Genomic DNA, 20,862 nt, shown 5'->3' with positions numbered 1-20,862 from the left:
TGTCTCCCTTATCTATATGGCCCCCCGCTGCAACCTCCTAACAACCATGACATCTGGCTACTCATATGCAGATGCAAAATGATCCACCTCTCTGGTCCACCCAAGGGCGAGCAAACTTTTCGTCCTTAACTTCACATAAATTATGTAACACACAGCAGGTGGCTATAACCACAGTAATGTCATCCTCATTTAAGTCCAGCCTGCCATAAAGGCACCTCCAACTCACCTTTAACCTGCCAAATGCACATTCAACAGTCATTCGGCACCTGCTCAGCCTGTTATTGAAGCACTCCTTGCTGCTACCTAGGTTGACCATGTAAGGCTTCATGAGCTGTGGCATTACTGGGTAGGCTGGGTCTCCCAGGATCACTATGGGCATCTCAACATCCCCTATTGGAATCTTTTGGTCTGGAAAAAAAGTCTCTGTTTGTAGCTTCCAGTACAGGCCAGTGTTCCTGAAGATACAAGCATCATACACCTTTCCTGACAAACCCGTGTTGATGTCAGTGAAACACCCATGGTGATCCACGAGCACCTGCAGTACCATAGAGAAGTACCCCTTCCTATTGATGTACTCTGGTGCGAGATGGTTTGGTGCCAAAATTGGGGTATGCGTGCCATCTATTGCCCTGCCAGAGTTAGGGAGTCCCATCACTGTGAATCCATCCACTATTTCATGCACATTTCCCAGAGTCACAGTCCTTTACAGCAGAATGCTATTAGTGACCCTGCACACTTGCTAAGACAGCTTCAACGGTGGACTTGCCAACTCCAAACTGATTAGCAACCGACTGGTAGCAGTCTGGAGTTGTCAGCTTCCACATGGCGATTGCCATGCGCTTCTCCATTGAGAGGGCAGCTCTCATTCTGGTGTCCTTGCATTGCAGGGCAGGGGCCAGCTCTGCACAGAGTTCCATGAAAGTGGCTTTGTGCATTCGAAAGTTCTGTAGCCACTGCTTGTCATCCCAGACCTGCATAAGAATGCAATTCCACCACTCAGTGTTTGTCTCACACTCCCAGAAGTGGCAGTTCACCGTGTGCAGATGTTCCATGAATGACAACAGTATTGCAGTGCTATTTGTCTGCATGTCACTCAACAGGTCAGGCTCCTCCGATTCCTGCTCCAGTTCAGAGCACATGATATACTGCACGACCAGCCGAGATGAGTTCAGAACGCTGAAAGCAACAATGGAAAGTAGTGCAGGATCCATCTTTTCAGACAGAGATGGTGGGCATGCAGGAAACGGCGGGAATCCGTTGAAAAAAACAGCTCAACTCGCTGCCAGAAATGCAATGAATGATGAGACAGAAATGCAAAGCGCCACGGAACATTAAGCCAGCACCCATGCTGATCCACGCTCCTCTCCTCCATCCCACAATTCCTAGAGGCAAAAGGTGCCGAGCTGAATGGTGGGATAGCTGCCCTCAGTGCACTGTTCTCACTGTCGATACTACAGCACCAAGTGTGGACGCATCTTGGCGACAAAATGGGTGCTGTGTGGACGGGGCACGAGTGCTGTAATTACAGCGCTTTTTAATCACTGACGTAACTACGATCAACAAAACTTTCTAGTGTAGACAAGGCCTTACTGACTTGCCATTAACAAGCTGTTTCAGCTGTGATGCTGGTTTGACTGGTCAGTGGATTTGACAGGTACATATCTTCTACCTTGTTGACTCTTCAATACTGAAATAATCTCCATTTTAACCAAAGCTTGAAAAAAACCTCTCCCATTCAGTACAGGAAAAACAAGGTTACTTACCAGTAAATGTTTTTCTTCAAGATGTGTTGCTCATATCCATTCCAACATAGGTGAGTGCGTGCCGTGTACACGAGTCTCCAGAAGCTTTTTTACCCTAGCAACCTCCGCAGGGTCGGTTCCAACACCCACTGGAGTGCCGCGCTCATACCGCGGTATATATGGCGCCACCGACCCTGCGGGTCCCCAGTCCCTTCTTTCTGCCGACTCCGACAGCGGGGATGGAGGATGGGTTTGGAATGGATACGAGCAACACATCTTGAAAAACAACAGTTACTGGTAAGTAACCTTGTTTTCTCTCTTCGAGTGATTGCTCATATGCATTCCAACATAGGTGATTAATTAGCCATACCTTGGGGGTGGGTAGGAGTCACTGGCAAGCAGCCCATCTCAACACGGCTCTGCCGACGCTTGCATCCTCTCTCGCCTGCTGCACGATGGCGTAGTGGGATGTGAAGGTGTGAACCGATGACCAGGTCGCTGCTCTGCAGATGTCCTGCAGAGGCACTCTTTCCAGGAAGGCCGCGTATGAGGCCTGGGCTCTGGTGGAGTGTGCAGCAACAGGTCCTGGGAGTGGCACCTTCGCCTGCTCGTAGCAGGTCCGTATGCAGGCGGTGATCCAGGTGGAGATGCACTGGGTGGAGACAGGTGAGCCTTTCATCCGTTCCGCCACCGCCACGAACAGCTGCGACGACTTTCGGAATGGCCTGGTTCGCTCTATATAGTATTCCAGGGCTCTTCTGACGTCCAGCAAGTGCCATCTCCGCTCCTCCTCCGAACTGGGTGGTTTAGGAAAGAACACAGAGAGGAAGATATCCTGGTTATAGTGGAACTGAGACACCACAAGGCCGGGTGGGGTCTTAGTCGCACTTTATCTTTATAGAAGACCGTGTATGGGGGTTCTGAGGTCAATGCTCTTATTTCTAGCCGATGTAATGGCCACTAAGAAGGACACCTTCCAGGAGAGAACGAGCAGTGGCATGTAGCCATGGGCTCGAAGGGTGATCCTGTCAGCATGGCAAGGACCAGGTTTAGATCCCAGAAAGTCACCAGGTGTTGGACATAGGGTGTGAAGAGACTGACCTTCCTTCCATCGGTTTGTGGAAGGCTGAGATGGCCACTAGGTGTACCCTCAGGGAGGCGAATGACAGGCCCAGCATCTTTAAATGGAGTAGGTACTCCAAAATCGCATGTATGGACGAACAACTTGGCGGGATACCCCGGGACTCCACCCAAACAGTGAAACACCTCCATTTAGCCCTGTACACCACCTGGGTTGATGGCTTCCTGCTTCCCAGCAAGACTTGCTGGACCTACACCGAACAGGCTCTCTCTCCCTCCATCAATCAATCACAAAGCCTCCATGCTGTCAGGTGGAGGGAATCCAGGTCCAGGTGCAGCAGGTGACCCTGGTCCTGGGAGAGCAGGTCGTAGCATTTCGGAAGCGGTACTGGCGTGGCTATGGAGAGGTCCAGCAGTAGGCTGTACCAGTGCTGCCTCGGCCAAGCTGGTGCAATCAGGATGACATTGGCCTTGTCTCTCTTGATTTTTAAGAGTACTTTGGGGAGCAACAGGAACGGGGGAGAAAGGCATACATTAGGGCCCCTGTCCACGTTATGAGGAAGGCATCGGAAATGGAGTTCGGATTGCGACCCCGGAGCGAGCAGAACCTCGGGCACTTCTTGTTCCATGCCGAAGCGAATAGGTCCAGTTGGGGAACACCCCACTTGCAGAAGAGAAAAGTTGTCACCTCCCAGTGTAGTAACCAGTCGTGGCGGGGTAAGAATGACCTGCTGAGGCGATCTGCCTCATCGTTCCTGACCCCTGGGAGGTGAGAGGCAGACAAGTGGAAGTCGTGCCTCACCGCAAGGTCCCAAAGTCATACCACTTCCTGGCAAAGAGCCGAGGAGCGAGCTCCCCCTTGCCTGTTTATATAAAACATGGCTGCTGTATTGTCCGTCATGACCTGGACCACCTTTCCCTTCAGAAACCTGAGGAACACCCTGCAGGCCAGACGGACTGCTCGGAGTTCCCATACGTTGATATGGAGCCACTGTGTGTGTGTGGACCACAGCCCGTGTGCTAAGGTCGCTGCTCATGTGGGGCCCCCAACCCACATCCGAAGCATCCGTAATCAGGGTTATGGAGGGTGTCAAATCTGTAAAGGGAACACCTCTCAATACCTCCGTCAGGTTTCTCCACCAATTGAATGACACCAGAACTTGGGCTGGGACAGTGACCACCCGTGTCAGGGGGTGCCTGGCCGGGGCATATACAGAGGCCAACCAACCTTGTAGGGGTTGAGTTTGAGGCGAGCTAGCCTCACCACGTAGGTACAAGCCGCCATGTGCCCCAACAGCTGAAGGCAGTGCCTGGCTGTCGTCGTGGGGGACCTGTGGAGATTGTCTATTATAGCGGTCATTGCCTCAAAGCGGGGCTGTGGAAGGAAGGCCCTGGCTTGAACGGCGTCTAGGGTGGCCCCGATGAAGTCTATTCGCTGTACCGGTGTGAGGGTGGACTTCTGCTCGTTTATGAGCAGACCCAGCCTGGCGCACACTGCACAAGTCAGTGTCAGGCTGTTCTAAACATGGTCTCTGGACCGGCCCCGGATTAGCCAGTCATCCAGGTAGGGGAAGATCTGAACCCCCTTGCGGCAGAGGTGGGCAGCCACCACCGCCATACATTTTGTGAAGACCCTAGGTGCTGAAGAGAGGCCAAAGGGCAGGGCCGAAAACTGGTAGTGGCCATCAGCTACCTGAAAGCACAGAAACCTTCTGTGTCCCGGGAGGATAGATATATGAAAATAGGCGTCCGAGGTCGAGGGCGGCAAACCAATCCCCTGGATCTAGAGCAGGAATGATGGAGGCTAGGGAGACCATGCGGAATTTGAGGCGCCTGATAAACTTGTTTAGACGTCGAAGGTCCAGAATGGGCCTGAGGCCTCCCTTCGCCTTGGGGATAAGGAAGTACCAGGAATAAAACCCCCTGCCTCTTTCCTGAGAAGGAACCTCTTCCACCGCCCCTAGGAGGAGGAGGGTGTTTACCTCCTGAATGAGGAGCTGCTCGTGAGAGGGGTCCCTGAAGAGGGACGGGGTACGGGAAAGGTCCAGTGGGAAAGCAGAGAGTTGCAGGGCATAACCTCTCTGTATTACACTCAGTACCCAGCGGTATGAGGTTATGCTCTGCCACTCGGGGAGGAATGGTCGCAGTCTGTTCATGAACGGCCGAGTGAGATGGGCAGGTGCCACCCTGGTACGCCCCATCAAAACTGCCGCTTGGCGCCTTTCTGCGGCCCTTGGCGGTCCCGACGGTTCGAGTGTCGGAAGCGGTCTCTACCCCTCCTTGCTTGGGGGGTCTGGGAGGTGGTCTGGGTGGAGGCTGTTGTTGTTGTTGCTGCTGCCTCGGGGGGCGCGGTCTGCCCTGACACCTTGCGGCTTGTGGCACGTATAGGCCGAGAGATTTTAAGGTGGCCCTGGAGTCTTTTAAAGTGTGCAGCTTTTCGTCAGTCCTCTCTGAGAAGAGGCTGGCTCCAGTGAAGAGTAGATCTTGTATGGCCTGCTGCACTTCTGGAGAAAGGCTGGAGGATTGCAACCAAGCCGCCCGGCGCATGATGATGCCAGAGGCCATAGCCCTCCCTGCAGCATCCGTAGCATCGCTGGCCGATTGTAGGGCGGCATTTGCAACCAAGGAGTCTTCCTGGACTAGCGTGTTGAAGTCCGTCAGCATATCCTGGGGAAGGCCTTGGACAAACCTCTGGAGGGAGGACCATAAATTGAGTTTGTAGTGTCTTAACAGCGCTTGGTAATTGGCCATGCGGAGCTGTGGTGCTGCTGTGGAGTAGACCTTCTTCCCAAAAAGGTCTAGCTTTTTACTCTCCTTATTTTTGGGAGTATTTGCCTGGGTACCCTGTCTGTCCCGTTGGCTTACTGCATCCACGACCAAGGTCCCTGGGGCGGGGTGGTTAAAAAGATATTCAAAGCCCTGAGGTGGGACATAGTATTTCCGCTCTGCTGTTTTAGAAGTGGGTGCCACCCCTGGGGTTTCCCAATCGTTTAAGGACCAATCGTGGACCGGGAGTGCAATTCTAGATGGACCCACTGGTCCTACAGTCCCAAAGAGAGGGTCCTCCTCCTCTGATAGCTCCTTGATGTCTAATTTTAAATTGTCTGCCAGTCGTTTGAAGAGCTCTTGGTGGGTTTTGAAATCTGGCAGAGGGATCCTCTGATCTTTAGCAGCTGTATCAGCTGCGGATGAAGAGGAGGACTGAGGAATGGGACGCGTGGACGGGCCCTCCATGGGATCTGACTCTTCTTCTGAAGAGCTCCCCTTATCCAATTGGCTTTGAGGGGGAGGTGGCGAGTGAGCTCCCATGGAAGGCGCTGACCCCATGCCCTGGGTAGTCTGAAGGGCCCATTGCCAGTGTCCCTGTGGCCACGTCGGCACCGACCCTGGTGCCAGGTATGGTGCGGGTCCTTGTGGTACCGGTCCCGGTCCCGGGTATGAGGCAGCTTCTTGGGTGGCAGCGCTGCGGGAGCGGTGCCCCCTAGCTCCGTGGTCTCTGTCTCCCCGTTCACGAGATGTACTTCTGGGTGACCAGGAGCGGTCCTGGCGATGTTTGCGGCACCAGCGTGGGGGTTAGTGGCTGGAGGAGGTGGAGGAATGTCTCCTGGGCGCCTCTGCTTTAGTATGGCGCCTTTGTACTGGAGACCTGGAGCGGTGCCATTCTAAAGTACGCTCCTTACGGTGCGGTGCCGGAGCAGTCGGTGCCGTGTACTCCAGCTGCACATCGGGGATCTGGAGCCCCTGCAGTCTCGACTACGGCCCCTGGTTATTGGAGAGCGGGTGCGACCGCAGTCGGAGGCCTCTGTCGGTGCCGACCTGCATGGTGCCGCGGGCCGCACTGGACTAGGGGTCTCGCGACGCCTTTCCCATCCAGTTGCGGAGTCTTAGGCAGGCTGTAGACCGGGGATCTAGACTGGTGCTGAGAGGATTTGGTCCTTTCAGCCACCGGGATCCGCACTGGACTCCATGCCGGGGATCGGGAACGTCGTTTGCACCACGGTACCGAGGGTGCCTGTACTGGGAGCGGTGATGGAGACCAGTGCCAGCTGTGTCTTGGGGAGCGGGACCGGTGCCGAGAGGCCTTTGGTGAGCGGGACCGGTGCCAAGTGTCTCTAGGCAAACTGGAGCACCTGAGGGAGTGGGACCTGCGCTGGGAGGGAGATCGGTGCCGGGTGCGGATGCTCGGCGAGCGCACCAGGCTGTGCCCCGGAGAATGTCCCATCTCTCCCGTGGTTGCTGGTACCGAGGTGGGGGCAGGTGAGCAGTGCCAGGATTCCAAGGACTGGGCACCCTCAGAGGCAGAGCTATGAAGCCTCCATCTGGAACCTCGCGACCGCCCCCGCTGGCGCGGTGCCGAGGGGCTCAACAACCTTTGGTCGGAGCTAGGAGGGAGCTGTCGCTGTCCCTCCTTGACCGTCTGGGGGGAGACCTCGGATCCCATCTCTGCCACCCACCGGAGTAACCCAGCGCAGATTTACCCTGAGATGCTATTACTGGAACCCTTGGCCAAGGGGGGACAAAGGCATGGGCATGCCCATGAGGGCGCGAGAAGCCGCAAACGCCTCCGGCGTCGATGGTCCCTGCAGGGACACTATCTCACCCCCCGGGGTCGGGGGAGGCTCCCTGCGTGGAGATGCCGGTGCCAGTGTAATGTCAATGGCACGGGGCTGAGGCATCTCCTGAATCACCCCCTGCTGTTCCAGTCGCCGGGGGGAGTCCATAGATTCGGCCTCGAGCCGTTTCTTTTTCTTCGGTGCCGGTTTTGGCGTCGGTGCCGCTGTCAGTGCCGGTGGAGCGCTCTGTACCAATGACACGCTCAGTGCCACCAGAGACCTGGAGGGCTCGGAATCGGGTCGAAATGCTGACTCCATTAGCATAGCCTTCAGGCGGGCATCGCGCTCCTTTTGTGACCGGGGTTTGAAGGCTTTGCAAATTTTGCATTTTTCCTTGCGATGCAGTTCCCCGAGGCATCGAAGGCATCTGTCATGGGGATTGCCGACAGGGAAGGCCTTCGCACAGGTCGCGCAGGCTTTAAACCCGGTAGAGTCCGGCATGGTTCAGTCCAAGCCCCTAAGGGCTAATGCCAGCTACTTAACTCTATTTATTTAACACTATAACTACTTAACACTAATCTAACTATAACAATTGAACGAAGAACAAAGGTTGCTACTTGCTTGTGCTAGCAAGGGGCAAGCGTTCCAGTTACCATCACGGGCGGAAAGAAGGAACTGGGGACCTGCAGGGTCAGTGGTGCCATATATACCGCGGTATAAGCGCGGTACTCCAGGGGGCGCCGGAACCGACCCTGCGGGGGTTGTTAGGGCAAAAAAGCTTCCGGAGACTCATGCACGGGGCGCGCACTCACCTATGTTGGAATGCATATGAGCAATCACTCGAAGACAGAAGTTTCATTAGTGAGTGGGGTGCCAGCTGTCTTTCAGTTAAACTAATACAATTTTGTATGTTTCACTTTGTGCTCTCCTAATCGGAAAAACTCAGCAAAAAAGGAAGGAAAGTGTAATTTTTAGTTTTCACCAGTGCTCTTTCTGGAAACTTGCAGTATGCATGATCAGCCAGGGCCAGTCTTTTCTTCTCTTACCTCCTCATCTCAGCAGCAACATCTATGGCAGGGGTGTCAAACTCACTGATGGTGACTGGCAAAATTCACAGAACCTGTACTTCAAAAGGGACCATGCAATGACCTCCGCCAAAAATTTCGACCCGTCTTCCCTTTTTCGGAGGCGCGGCATCAGCCCTTTTCGGCGGCACGATTTCACGGTGGGCCATCAAAAAAGTAAGGGCATCCTCCGCTTTTCGGCAGCAGAACGGAGGAAGATATTGCCGCTCTAAGACTCTCTTAAAGGGGCAATGCCCTCAACACAGAAATCTCTTAAAGTGGCAATGCACAGAAACTTTCGGCGGCAGCACTACTTACTTAAACTGCCCAAACGCGGGCCAGATCAGAAAGGTTTGCGGGCCAGATGCGGCCCGCGGGCCAGATGTTTGACACCCCTGATCTATGGCCATGTATATGCTATAGAATTTATTTTGCCTTAAGTTAAATAAGCTTTCAGCCGCCACAGTTATTGCATCACATGTGTGTGTCCACACTACACTCCTTGGGTCAATGATGAGCATCTTCACTTGGAGCATGTGTACTGATGCCAAGAACATTGAATGGTGGGTAGCTACGCCACTGTGCAACTGCCACCACGTAGTACATGGGATTTTGGGACGATTTTGCCATGCCTCATGAGGTGGAAATGAGTTGCGCAGGGAAATGAGTTCCACTTCCCAAAATGCAGTGTTTTCCATCCCATAATTTCATCTGCATCCCATAATGTTTCGCACCTCTTTTCAAAATCACCCGCACAAACCCACACGCCCCTCCTCACTGTGCACCATCTGTGACAGAAACATGTATCCTGCACAGCCCTATACTACTGTGATAACCGTTGAGAGCACAGGCCGCCTGATCCTGCAGTATTTGCAGAGCCACAAGAAGAGGCGCAGGGAATATGACGATTCCTTGGAAGCTAGATCACTGCAGGACATAGAAAGAAACAATTCAAGGCTGCTGATGGCATTCATGGAGCAGTTTCAGATGGTGAAGCACCTGTGAGAAATAAGCACTGACTGGTGGGATCGCATTGTCATGCAGGTTTGGGATGACAAGAAGTGGGCTGCAGATCTTTGTAACGCACAAGGCCACATTCCTGGATCTGTGTGCAGAACTCCACCCAGCCCTCCAGCACAGCAATCCCCAAATGAGATCTGCACTGGCAATGGAGAAGCGAGTGGCGATTGCACTGTGGAAACCTGCAATGACAGATTATTGACTGATGGGAGTAATAAATTTGGAGTTGGGAAATCAATGATGGGGTCAGCTGTGATGCAAGTGCGCAGGGCCATTAATCGCCTCCTGCTACAAAGGATTGTGACTAGCCAATATGCAAGACAGTGGATAGTTTCGCAGCAATGGGGTTGCTGAACTGTGGTGGGGTGATAGATAGCATGCATATATCCCTATTTTGGCACCAGACCACCTTCCCACAGACTACATCAACAGAAAGGGCTACTTTTCTATGGTAATACAATCGCTGGTAGACCACTGGGAATGTTTCACCAATGTGAAACTGGTCAGGGAAGGTGCATGACGTAAGCATCTTTAAGAACACAGGTCTGTTCAGAAAGCTGCAAGCAGGGACTGTCTTTCCCGACCAGCGGTTTACCACTGGCAATGTTGAAATGCCAGTAGTGATCCTGGGAGACCCAGCCTACCCCTTGCTACCATGACTCATGAAGCCGTACCTGGCCACCTCAACAGCAGCTAGGAGTGCTTCAACTGGCTGAGCAGATGCTGAATGACAGTTGAATGTGCCTTTCATCATTTGAAGGGTGCTGAGATTAGACCTCAGTGAAAAAATATTCCAATGGTTATAGCTGCCTGCTGTGTCTGCCATAATAACTGGGAAGCAAAGGGGGAAAAGTTTCTGCCAGGGTGGAGGTGGAGCAGCTGTCTGCTGATTTTGAGCAGCCAGATACCAGGGCTATTAGAAGAGCTCAACGCGGAGCCACACGGCTCAGGGAGGCTTTGAAACGCCCTTTTAATAATGAGCCAGAGTAGTGCGTGTTGCTGTCTTTTGCTCTACCTGTCCTTTTGTAGGCTATATGAACCCTTTGGTAAGCACTGCGTGTGTAGTAATATAACATTGCCAATGCACCTATTAACATTGTCTGTGAATGATGTCAGCCCCACCCAGCATATGTGGTGAGGTAATAAAGATGAACATAAGAATAGCCATAATGAGTCAGAGCAACGGTCCATCTAGCCCAGTATCCCGGCTTCCGATAGTGGGCAATGCCAGGTGCTTCAGAGGGAATGAACAGAACAGGCAACCATCGAGTGACTCATCCTCTGTCACCCATTCCCAGCTTCTGGCAAACAGGCTAGGGACACTTCAGAGCATGGTTTTGCCTCCCTGGCCATCCTGGATAATAGCCATCGATGTACCTATCATCAAGCAACTTATCTAGTTCTTTTTTGAATCCTGTTATAGTCTTGGCCTTCACAAAATCCTCTGGCAAAAAGTTCCACAGGTTGACTGTGTGTTGTGTTTAGAAACACTTCCTTTTGTTTATTTTAAACCTGCTGCTTATTAATTTAATTTGGTGACCCCTAGTTCTTGTGTTATGAGAAGGCGTAAATAACACTGCCTTATTTACTTTCTCCACACCAGTCACGATTTTATAGACCTCTATCATATCCCCCCTTAGCTGTCCCTTTTCCAAGTTGAAAAGTCCCAGTTTTATTAAGCTCTCCTCATCTATTCCATAACCCTAATAGTTTTTGTTGCCTTTTTCTGTATCTTTTCCAATCTCAATTTTTTTTTTTTTTTTTTGAGATGGGGCGACCAGATCTGCACGCAGCATTCAAAATATGGGCGTACCAAGGACTTATAAAGAGGCAATATGAAATTTTCTGTCTTATTATCTATCCCTTTCCTAATGATTCCTAACATTCTCTTAGCTTTTTTTTTTGACTGACACTGCACATTCAGTGGATGTTTTCAGAGAACTATCCACAATGACTCCAAGATCTCCTCCTTCAGTGGTAAACTAATTTAGACCCCATCATTTTAGATGTATAGTTGGAATTATGTTTTCCAAAATCAGATTTTTATTCCATAATGATGCAAATAGAAAAACATTTATAACTTACTTTAACTGAATAAAGGAAGAAGAACTTATGAAGGGCAAAGAGCAGTCATTTCAATTTCAGACAGACATACTCCAACTGTGTCTCTCACAGATAGGGCAGCATGTGCAGCTGTGAATGTCTACAGTGTCCCAATTGGTGGGATGGTAGGGCTAATGCCGCGGGTGCTGGTGCCAGATGGAAGGGGGGGGGGGTGTCCCCCAATATGCAGTTCCCTAGTGCTCCAGAGGGAGGTGAGCACGGGATCGTTAAACCTGCAGGTCCAGCAGAGTCTGCAGCATGTCTGTTTGCTGCCTGAGAAGCACATGCATCTCCTGCTGCACATCCCTCTCCGTTTCCTGTGCTCTTCTCCTCTCCGTGATACTCCTGTTCATGCTGTGTGCAAGGGTCATCCTCCATGCCCTGGGCTTGTTATCTGAGGCAGTGGAGGCTTGAAGGATCTCTTGGAACATGTAATCCCAAATCCTCTTCCTTTTTCTCCTTATCTGGCTCAGCCATTGCTGATGTGGCTAGAGAGACCCTCACAGCCAGATTTGAAGCTGTTGAAGGTACCATTGTCAGTGTATTCACGAGATAATTCACAACTTCGGATACTGAACTCATTCCCTTTGATCCACACAAGTTGTAAGTACTACATTTTTACTTCTCCTTTGGGACTTATACGTCACGGTGTCAGTCAGAGCGCCAGCCATAGTGAGTACAGCCTTGGAGCAGGGTCGAATTGGGAAAACGAGGGGGTTTAGCTGACAGGCATGAGTACGTGTGTATAGGGCAATTGAACTGAATACCAGCATCGCTTTCCACAGCCTTTTGAACTGACTAGTCCCCAAGATGCTGAAGAGTTGGGGAACAGCCAATGCTTATTGTTTACAAAATGTTTGCTCCTATAGTCTCAACATATTATGTATGATGTAAACGTTTAATGCAAAGACATTAAGTCTAAGACCAATTAAACTAAATAAAAAATAGTAGAGGTTTGTCATAACAACCCTATAGGCCAGGGGTTCTCAAACTGGGGGTCGGGACCCCTCAAGGGGTCACAAGGCTATTGGGGGGGGAGGAGTTTGTGAGCTGTTGGCCTCCACATGCCGTGACTGCAGCGGTCAGCCTCATGCATGACTGACAGCCAGAGCCCTTCAGAGCTGGAGGGCCGGAGAGTAGTGTCTGCTGGCTGAGTGCTTTGAAGGCAGCACCACCCCCAGGAGAAGTGCAGAAATAATGGTGGCACAGCGGGGGTCTTCACATTTTTGGGAAGTGGGGTCATCACAGCCTGAAATATTTTCAAAGGTGGTCCCGGAAAAAAAGTTTGAGAACCCCCTGCTATAGGCAAAAGAAAAGTTAAGGCTGCTCTTGTGTTTCTAGTCCCATGAGAGTTCACAGGAGAGTTGGTGGGGTTTCAATTCTTCTGGGTCACAAGAAGCACTGCAACAAGCACTGCAACTTGCTTTATGCTCTGGATTTGAAAAATCATCACATTAGCAGCCAGAGAACTAACCAGAAACTGCTGTAAGAGTCAAGTGTGCACACATACAAAGGTTCCCGCCAACAAACTGCAGATGTTCAGAGACAATAAATCTAGTTCCCTGCCTTAGTGCTGGCTGGGATTATTAGGAGGCTGTCCCCAGCAGCTCCATGGAGCTTGTGCTTTGTATTAGTATCTTGTGGGTGCCTGATAACTTTGAAATCTTACTGCCTGCCCCCATCTGAATGCTGGAAGGAGTTCTTTCTCCCTTTTCAACCCAAAAGCTGCCTCACTGCTGTGAAGGGAGCTTCTCAGCTATTCTATCAACCCCATTATCATTTGGGACACTCCAGTTCCTACCTCTAGGACTGTTCTTAGCTTTCAAAAGAACAGTTCTGAAATTCCCTCATCTCTGTCATGCATTTTTATCTCCAGATATTCCTTTCACCAACAGCATCTCCCACCTCAACACTCTTCAAGCTCAACTAAAGTAACGCCAAAAATAAACAACTTCTAAAAAGCTGCTTTAATTCACATTCTTCTAGAAGTACCATTAAGACCCTTTGGTTTCTTGCCTCCCATTAATCTCAGGTCTTTTGGGAAATCAAATGGAGTCCTGACAAAAAACTCAACAGAAAAAAAGCAACATTTCACCTAGATAATTTATTTATTTTAACAACTTGGGAGTGAAAAGTACTGGTCCTATGGAAAGGTACTGAAGAAGTCAGATAGACACATTCCACTTAAAAAGTGATCTATTTCAAGCAATGAGTTAAAAGTTGTTTCAGATACTACATGTGCCTCTGAGTCCACCTACCCATTTTTGCATTTTAGAATATTTTTTACTTTATTTTCAAATATTTTTCTTCTCTCCCTGAAAAACCTCACTACCCCCCAAAAACAGAGTTACATTGGGAAAATCACAACACACAGAATACTGTTAATTGCAGTAAGTAATCAAGTTGAAAAAAAATAAAGAAAAACATGTTCTCCGATCTCAAGTTAGATCTTAAATCTTAGATGTGAAAAGTAAAATACTACATAAAAAGTTTAGTCAGGAGTCTTTAAGTTATGTCCCCTTAATATTTACATTCATTTTTCAAATCCTATAAATGTGTTTCTCCTTTAACCTATAAAGGTTTTCCTTTATACTTTTTACAAACTGTTCCACTTCTTCATAATGCAGTAAGAATGTAATGAAGTAGTAAAGTAAACAAGTGTAAATATAAAATATCACTCACCACTTTCAGCTCTGGTACAGATCGACTTAGTGTCCACTCTTGGCTATTTACAAAGGCATCTGTAAAAAAAATAATGTTATATATATATTTAGAAAGGTATGCTATTAGTAAAGCTGTATTTTTCATTCCTGCTGCAGCTGCCAAAAAAGCACCTTCAAATGAAGGAAAAACCAGAAGCCTCATTCAAACATCAATGTAAGATTAGCATGTCAATAAATTCTAAAAAAAACCCAACAGGTTGAAGACTTACTGTATAAAATAAGAAAAATAAATATTTATAAATTGATTTAATGCAGAAGGCACAGCCATAGCTAATTTTATCATGTGATACCAATTGGCATTAATATTGCAGTCAGAATTTTAATTCAGTCCTTGCAAGTTATTAACTCTTCCTCTCTCCCCCTAATCTGAACACAGATCAACTGGCTACATGTGACGCATAATCCAATTTCTCTTCTGCACAAAGACACTCATGGACAGCATGTCAAGTTGAATGTCAAGGACTGCAATTCTTAGCATGAATAGTAATTTCCTTGTACACCCAGCTGAGTAAGAATGCTAAAGTTTGTAACAGGTCTCCTTTCCAGAAACTTCCCAGGTCAACTTAATTTTTTCAATATTTGAATGGTTGTTGAGCTGTTATGTAATAATAGAAAAATACTAATATGTGACCTAATTACTGAGACAGACTATATTTTATATGAGGGTTGGGGCAATGTTTATTATATGCTTATAAGGCTCGAATTCAATGGAGACTGTGCTTGAAGACAACAGAATGGCATTCAGGAATGCAATTGAAAGACAAATGTGGAGGGGGGAGAGAGGAATTATCAACACTGAAGATTCGACCTCTCTTTAACAAATTGCGAGCCTTGTTTCGCCAAAGGTGGGAGTTACTAGGTTAAAAGGGATATAAACAGTTAAAAGCTGACATGATTCCCATGAAGCAGAGTGATAAAACAACTGGGCAAGACTGAAAGACACTCCCCAAAGCAAGAAAAAAAGTGCATCAAGGAAAGAGAAAGGCTTTGGAGGAGGAATCTATAGCCTAGAGTTATAGTCTATAAATTAAACCTACCTGCGATCCCACGTGGAAGATTATGTGTGTGTCTAATTTACTAGGTGTCTATTGCTCAGTATTTATTAGAGCAAAAGCATTTAAAAGAAAAACCGATCTTAAAACAAAAACATCGCTTTAAGAAAGCTAAACTAGCTCCAGGTTACCACTCGCACTTCTCCTACAGGGAACAGAATTATAGGGTCTGGACATAAGTCAGAGCTGCTGAGGCAGTAATGCTTTATACACAGGGCCAGAACTGATGTGATTCCACCCTGAGAGGTGACAGCTAGAGGCCCAAGGCTGGGCGGGGGGGACAGACACGACACACACGGGTTTGCGCTTACAGACCCCAAGAGGGGTCAGAGATGCACTTAAGTCTGGTAACTGTGACAAGAATCAATAGTGCTTTCTATGTAAAGTTTAGGCCTTAAATTAAATAAATTCATCTCTCCCAAATTCTGGTACTATAGAGCAATTCACACAAATTTTGCCAAAGAAACAGTCCTCTTCACTGACAATATTGCATTGCTAAGAATTAGAGAGGTACAGATTTTCCTCACAGCCAACTGTAGAAATGTCAAACACTATACCCTAAACTCAATATACACTAGGTCAATTTCTCACATCCAGAGTTTCTAGTCTTTCCTATAAGTGGCAGAAATAAACCTCTAGTTCTGTTATGGTGAAAAATGTGCCATTTCCTTCTACGTTTAAAGAAGTGTTCAGTATCATCTCTCTTCACTCTGTAACGTTTCTTTAGCAGACTGGAGAAGAAATCAGTCTCAGGCACTGAAGTCCAAATAGTAGTGCCCTAAATTACTGCATCATAAAAAATTACTGCTTTGTAAAAAACAGAATTTATGGCAATACTTTAAAATCCCCGTCTGTGTTCCCTGCAAGCTAAGCATGAACTGCGTGCACATTTCTCCAGTGACTTTTATGAATGATGGGAGAAATCCCAGAGCACTCACTTTATCTTAATGTTTCATTACTGTATGTACATTTCCCCCTCACCAAGCCTCAAATGAAAATCTAGTTATTTAATACACAATTGGGTATCAGTAATTGATTTGGGAGCATTTTCTCTCTCCTTTTTATACTCAAATCATTTTTACATATCAACTTTGCCTTTGAATTCAGATAGTTGTGTATATGGGGCTGGCCACAGCATTTGAGAAATGACTCCCAAACATGCAAGTACACAATATTCATAGCCAAGTATTGTACAGTTCTCATTCTGTGAAGGTCACAATGACACCCCAATTCTCCTAACAGGTGGGGAGGGGGGTTCTTCACATGGCAGTCCAGCAAGCTTTGAAATCTGGATAAATTCCACTCATTTAGGCCTTTAAGGCCAGCTATACCTGTTCTACTTCTTCAGTGTTTAGAAGTTCTAGATGATAACTCTCACCCAGTCTTGGAGGACATACCCAACTAGGATTCCAGTGAACCCTGTTCAAAGATCAGAAAGTCTAACAGTGGAACAAACCTCAAACCATCCAGTAATATCTGTAACAGAATTTAGATTGAATGTTCTGTTATCCTTATTGTTAGAGGAGAAATTGATATGATTAATTTTAGCAGTATTATTTGAGGACAGCCAGTTATCTCAACCATGAACAGTACTTAGAAGGTACAGTCTCTGCCCAGGGGAACTTGAGATCTAGATTGAACACACTGCCATTCACTCACGATGCAAGCCTCTTCAGTAAAGAGATGAAGGTCTGACCTCAAGGCATTGCATAAAGATTTGGTGTTTGTTGTTTTTTGGAGGGGAGAGGTAATCTGCAGTAGGTTATGTAATTTAAGTAGTATATGTTTTGACAATATTGCTGCAAATGTAATTTTCTGATGTAACTTATGTCTGAGTGTAAATGACTTTTTTTCCCTTAGCGCATACGTGTCTGTTATGAGACAAGGAAAACCAAGTAAACCAAGATTAAAAGTAACTGAACATTATGGGAAGCTTAAATGCTACACAAAAAATAGTTTTCTTTTAGCAACACTGACAAACTGCTTCTATGCAATGATACAATGCTATAACTCAGTGACTAATGAATAGAAATCTTTCTATTAATCTTGTACCAAATTCAGACTAAATTAGTTCTCTACCTCACAGTAGTCATTGGAAGTGACTGCCAGTTATTAGGGAGGTAGTTTTGCCTAGTGGATAGTGCATTGGACTGGGACTTAGGAGACCTGGATTCTATTCCCAGCTTTGCTACTGGCCTGCTGGTGACCTTGGGGAAACCACATCCACTCTGTATGCCTCAGTTTGTAAAGTATTCAGCTTTACTAACAAAAAGTGCTATGTCAGAGTTAGGTATTATTATTACCATGTAGTTAGTCTAAACAGATCAAAGTAAAGAACAGGGATACAGCACAAAGATGATGATTCCAGTGACATGTCAAAGGTACCAATGAGAGTGGTTTCACATTTTGCATAGAAAAGGGAGAGTGAAAGGATGTCAACATGTGATTAATTTCACTGGTTCAGCTGGCCAATGTCACCATCTAGTGACTGCACTCTGAGAAGCATTATAGAAAATCAGGTTACCACAGTAGTTCTGTAAAACCCAGCAAGAATATTCCTGGTTTCTAAGAATATGGTAATCTACACAAGTGGAGGGGAGAAATGTTATCACTCTAACTTCTCCTAAATTCTTAATTTCAAAGCCAGAGGTCAGTTAGACCAAACAGTCACCAAAAAAAAATTGCATATTTCCATACACTTGCCTCCAGTCCCTGTATAGTTATAGAATTGCCAGTGCAGATATTCAAAATCATGTTTTTGCAACATTTAATATATTCTTTATTTGCACCTGAACGCCGATGTAATTCCAGGTTGGGCCAGTCTCCGACAGCTTTTAAAGTTAAATTCATTAAAGTTAAATTCTGTGTACACTTCTGTAGCAGACTAGTTTTGAACTTTGGCTACTTCATTGTGACTAACATTATGAAAACCTGCACGTAACCTGAACTTTTCTTAATTCATATCAACCTAAAATTTCTATAAGCGCTTTTTCCTTTCCCCCATCATGATGACTTTCAAATAAAGATATGCAGTTTTAAAAATTGTTATAAAAAAGAAAACACTTTCCTCCACAAGACGATTAGGAAGTTAGCTTTAAAGTATCAATGAACCTCCGCAGATAGAAAAGGCTGAACAGAGAGCACAGAGGTTAGAACAATCGTCAAGATTACCGTAAAAAGCAAATGCAAACCAAAGAACAACAATCTCATCTGCAACTGAATCAGACCCCCGCCTCCCCCCAAAATGCTTTACTATTTACAGATGGTAAAAGATATTGTAAAAGGAAGACAAGCAAATTGTAAAATATGCCATTTAATATAACCAAATGCAAAGCTATTTATGTCATTCTATATAAATGTAAGGTTTCTAAGAATGGATAATTCTGATTTAACGTACTCTGCAGTTATTATAGCTATATGTTTGATCAACTGTATTAATAATCTCAAAATTGTAAAAAGCCACTATATTTTGTCAAGAGGAGTCCTGAATGGCCCGAGTCAGGACTTGAGAATCTCCCTCCTTTACAAAAGCCAAGCCAGAGGGTCCACTTTGCAGTCATGTTTGGATGGCTACAAGGAAGTCCTTTAATAAACCAGAAGGATGTCTTCTGCTAATTCAATGCTTGTATCCTCAAAGTTCAACCGATGTGTAATACAAGATAATGTGTTAAGCATTAGACTACTAAGCAGGCTGAAGTGATTTGCACACTCAGGTAACTATTTTCTACTACTGTGATGTTTTCAAAGTGACATATTCAATCACCACAAAGTAAAAAGACAAGAAAGATTAATGCTTCCCTCCCCCCGCACAGTTATGTGTAGTGTTATCCCTTCTCTCAACAAAATATATTCTTATAAAACTTGGAGGGAACTGACACAAAGTAAACCAATATTTCCTTAAATGGGGGATACACCCTTTCAGGAGGCAGGAAGAATTAGCCACACCAGTGTGCCAGAAACAGGCTTCAAGTATTCTCCAGACTCTCAGCTTTCATCAAAATAAAATAGGCAACCATAACAGCTAAACCAAGAAACTCCAAAATGAGAAACAAGTATAACCAATGTAGAGACACTTGCCTGAATTTGCAGAGAACCTGAATTATCAGCTTTCGTAGAATTATAGTTGGAAAGGACCTAGAAAGATCATCTAAATCCAGCCCTTGCACACAACAGGACCAACTCTACCTAGATCATTCCTCATGTGTTTGTCTAACCAGTTCTTAAAAACCTCAAACAACAGGGATTCTACAACGTCCCTTGTAGGCCCTATTTCGAAATATAACTATCCTTAGAAAATGTTTCCTAATATCTAACCTAAATCTCCACTGCTCCAGATTAAGCCCATTACTTTTTGTCCTACCTTCAGTAGACACATTCTCTTTATAACAGCCCTTGGCATATCTGAAGACTAATCAGGTCCCCTCTCAGTTTACTTTTCTTAAAGCTAAACATGTCCATGGTTTTTTCACCTTTCCTCATAGGTCATGTTTTCTCAGACTAGCAGATCTACCAACACTAACCAGTTTCTTTGCACCACCACTCAGATAGGCTAAGGAACAGGACTATGTGGGTCAGTAACAACACTGTCTGAGAACCAACTCCCATAGGCCAAAGTTTACCTGGATGCTGTTAATATCCTAATAAATACCTGTCTTACTCACTCTGTAGATTCAGAGAGGTCAGCTCCTGGAGTATGAGAGTTCTCTCAAAATGGATGTTAAAGGTTTTGTCTATGATTTATGTTCACCTGACAAAAATGCTCAGATCTGTGGGCTGTCCCAAACAATGTGTGTCTGGTTCTCTTGCACACATCCATTTCAAGGGCTTGGCCCACTGATTACTGAAATAAATGGCACTGACTACAGATCTGGCCCTATTTGAGTGAACATCCACATTCTTTGCAAAGGATGGCAACTCAGATGCCAGTGACAATCCCTTAAATGCCAACACTTATAACTATTTCACTGCTCAAAGATGGTAAGAAAGAGAGAAAATATAATCAGAGAAGCCTACACTAGTATTTCCCAAAGTGTGTGCTCCCGAAAGGGATAGGAATAAGGGAGACATGCACAGGACTACAAGGGAGGACTTCAATACCTCATGATAGACTTGAAAAGGGAACATGGTAAGGGGAGGGGACAGCTCAGGGTACCATTACTTTCAAGTTCCTGAAAGGGGACTCAGTTTTTAAAGTTCGGAAAACACTGGATTAAAATAAATATCAGTTCCATGGAGGTAGTAAGGACTTGGCATTCCTTTGAATTGTTTCAGTATTAACCATTTCAATAAAAATACAATTTTAGTATTAAACAATTTACGTTCTCATTTTAATTTACATTTTCCAAGAGTAACACAAACAACAGATGTATGATATCAGTTCTAATATATGGAGTATAATGATATGTAGTAGCTACAACTAGAGTGCACCACTTACACTCTATTACGCAGTGAGCATACTTTTTTCTCTTAAGTAAAAATATAGGCATGGGAAGATGGGGATCTGAACGAACAGGCACTGGAATCAT

The 20,862-nt window shown here is 46.5% G+C and overlaps 1 protein-coding gene across 13 annotated transcripts in view; it reads right to left on the bottom strand.

Moving 5' to 3' along the window:
• Positions 1 to 20,862, bottom strand: part of AGAP1 (ArfGAP with GTPase domain, ankyrin repeat and PH domain 1) — a 600,162-nt gene that overhangs the window by 395,654 nt on the left and 183,646 nt on the right. For all 13 annotated transcript variants that reach the window (XM_067548649.1, XM_067548652.1, XM_067548650.1 and 10 more), the window contains exon 2: positions 14,245 to 14,303. In XM_067548649.1, coding sequence (XP_067404750.1) covers positions 14,245 to 14,303 — 59 coding nt within the window. The remainder of the gene's footprint in view (positions 1 to 14,244; positions 14,304 to 20,862) is intronic.

This window comes from Emydura macquarii, unplaced genomic scaffold (assembly GCF_026122565.2).
Source record: "Emydura macquarii macquarii isolate MOO-44397 ecotype Brisbane River unplaced genomic scaffold, CSIRO-AGI_Emac_v2 contig_1253, whole genome shotgun sequence".
NCBI classification, from domain to species: Eukaryota; Metazoa; Chordata; order Testudines; family Chelidae; genus Emydura; species Emydura macquarii.
Note: the sequence above shows the minus strand (reverse complement) of the source record. Positions and strands in the feature narration are given on the sequence as shown.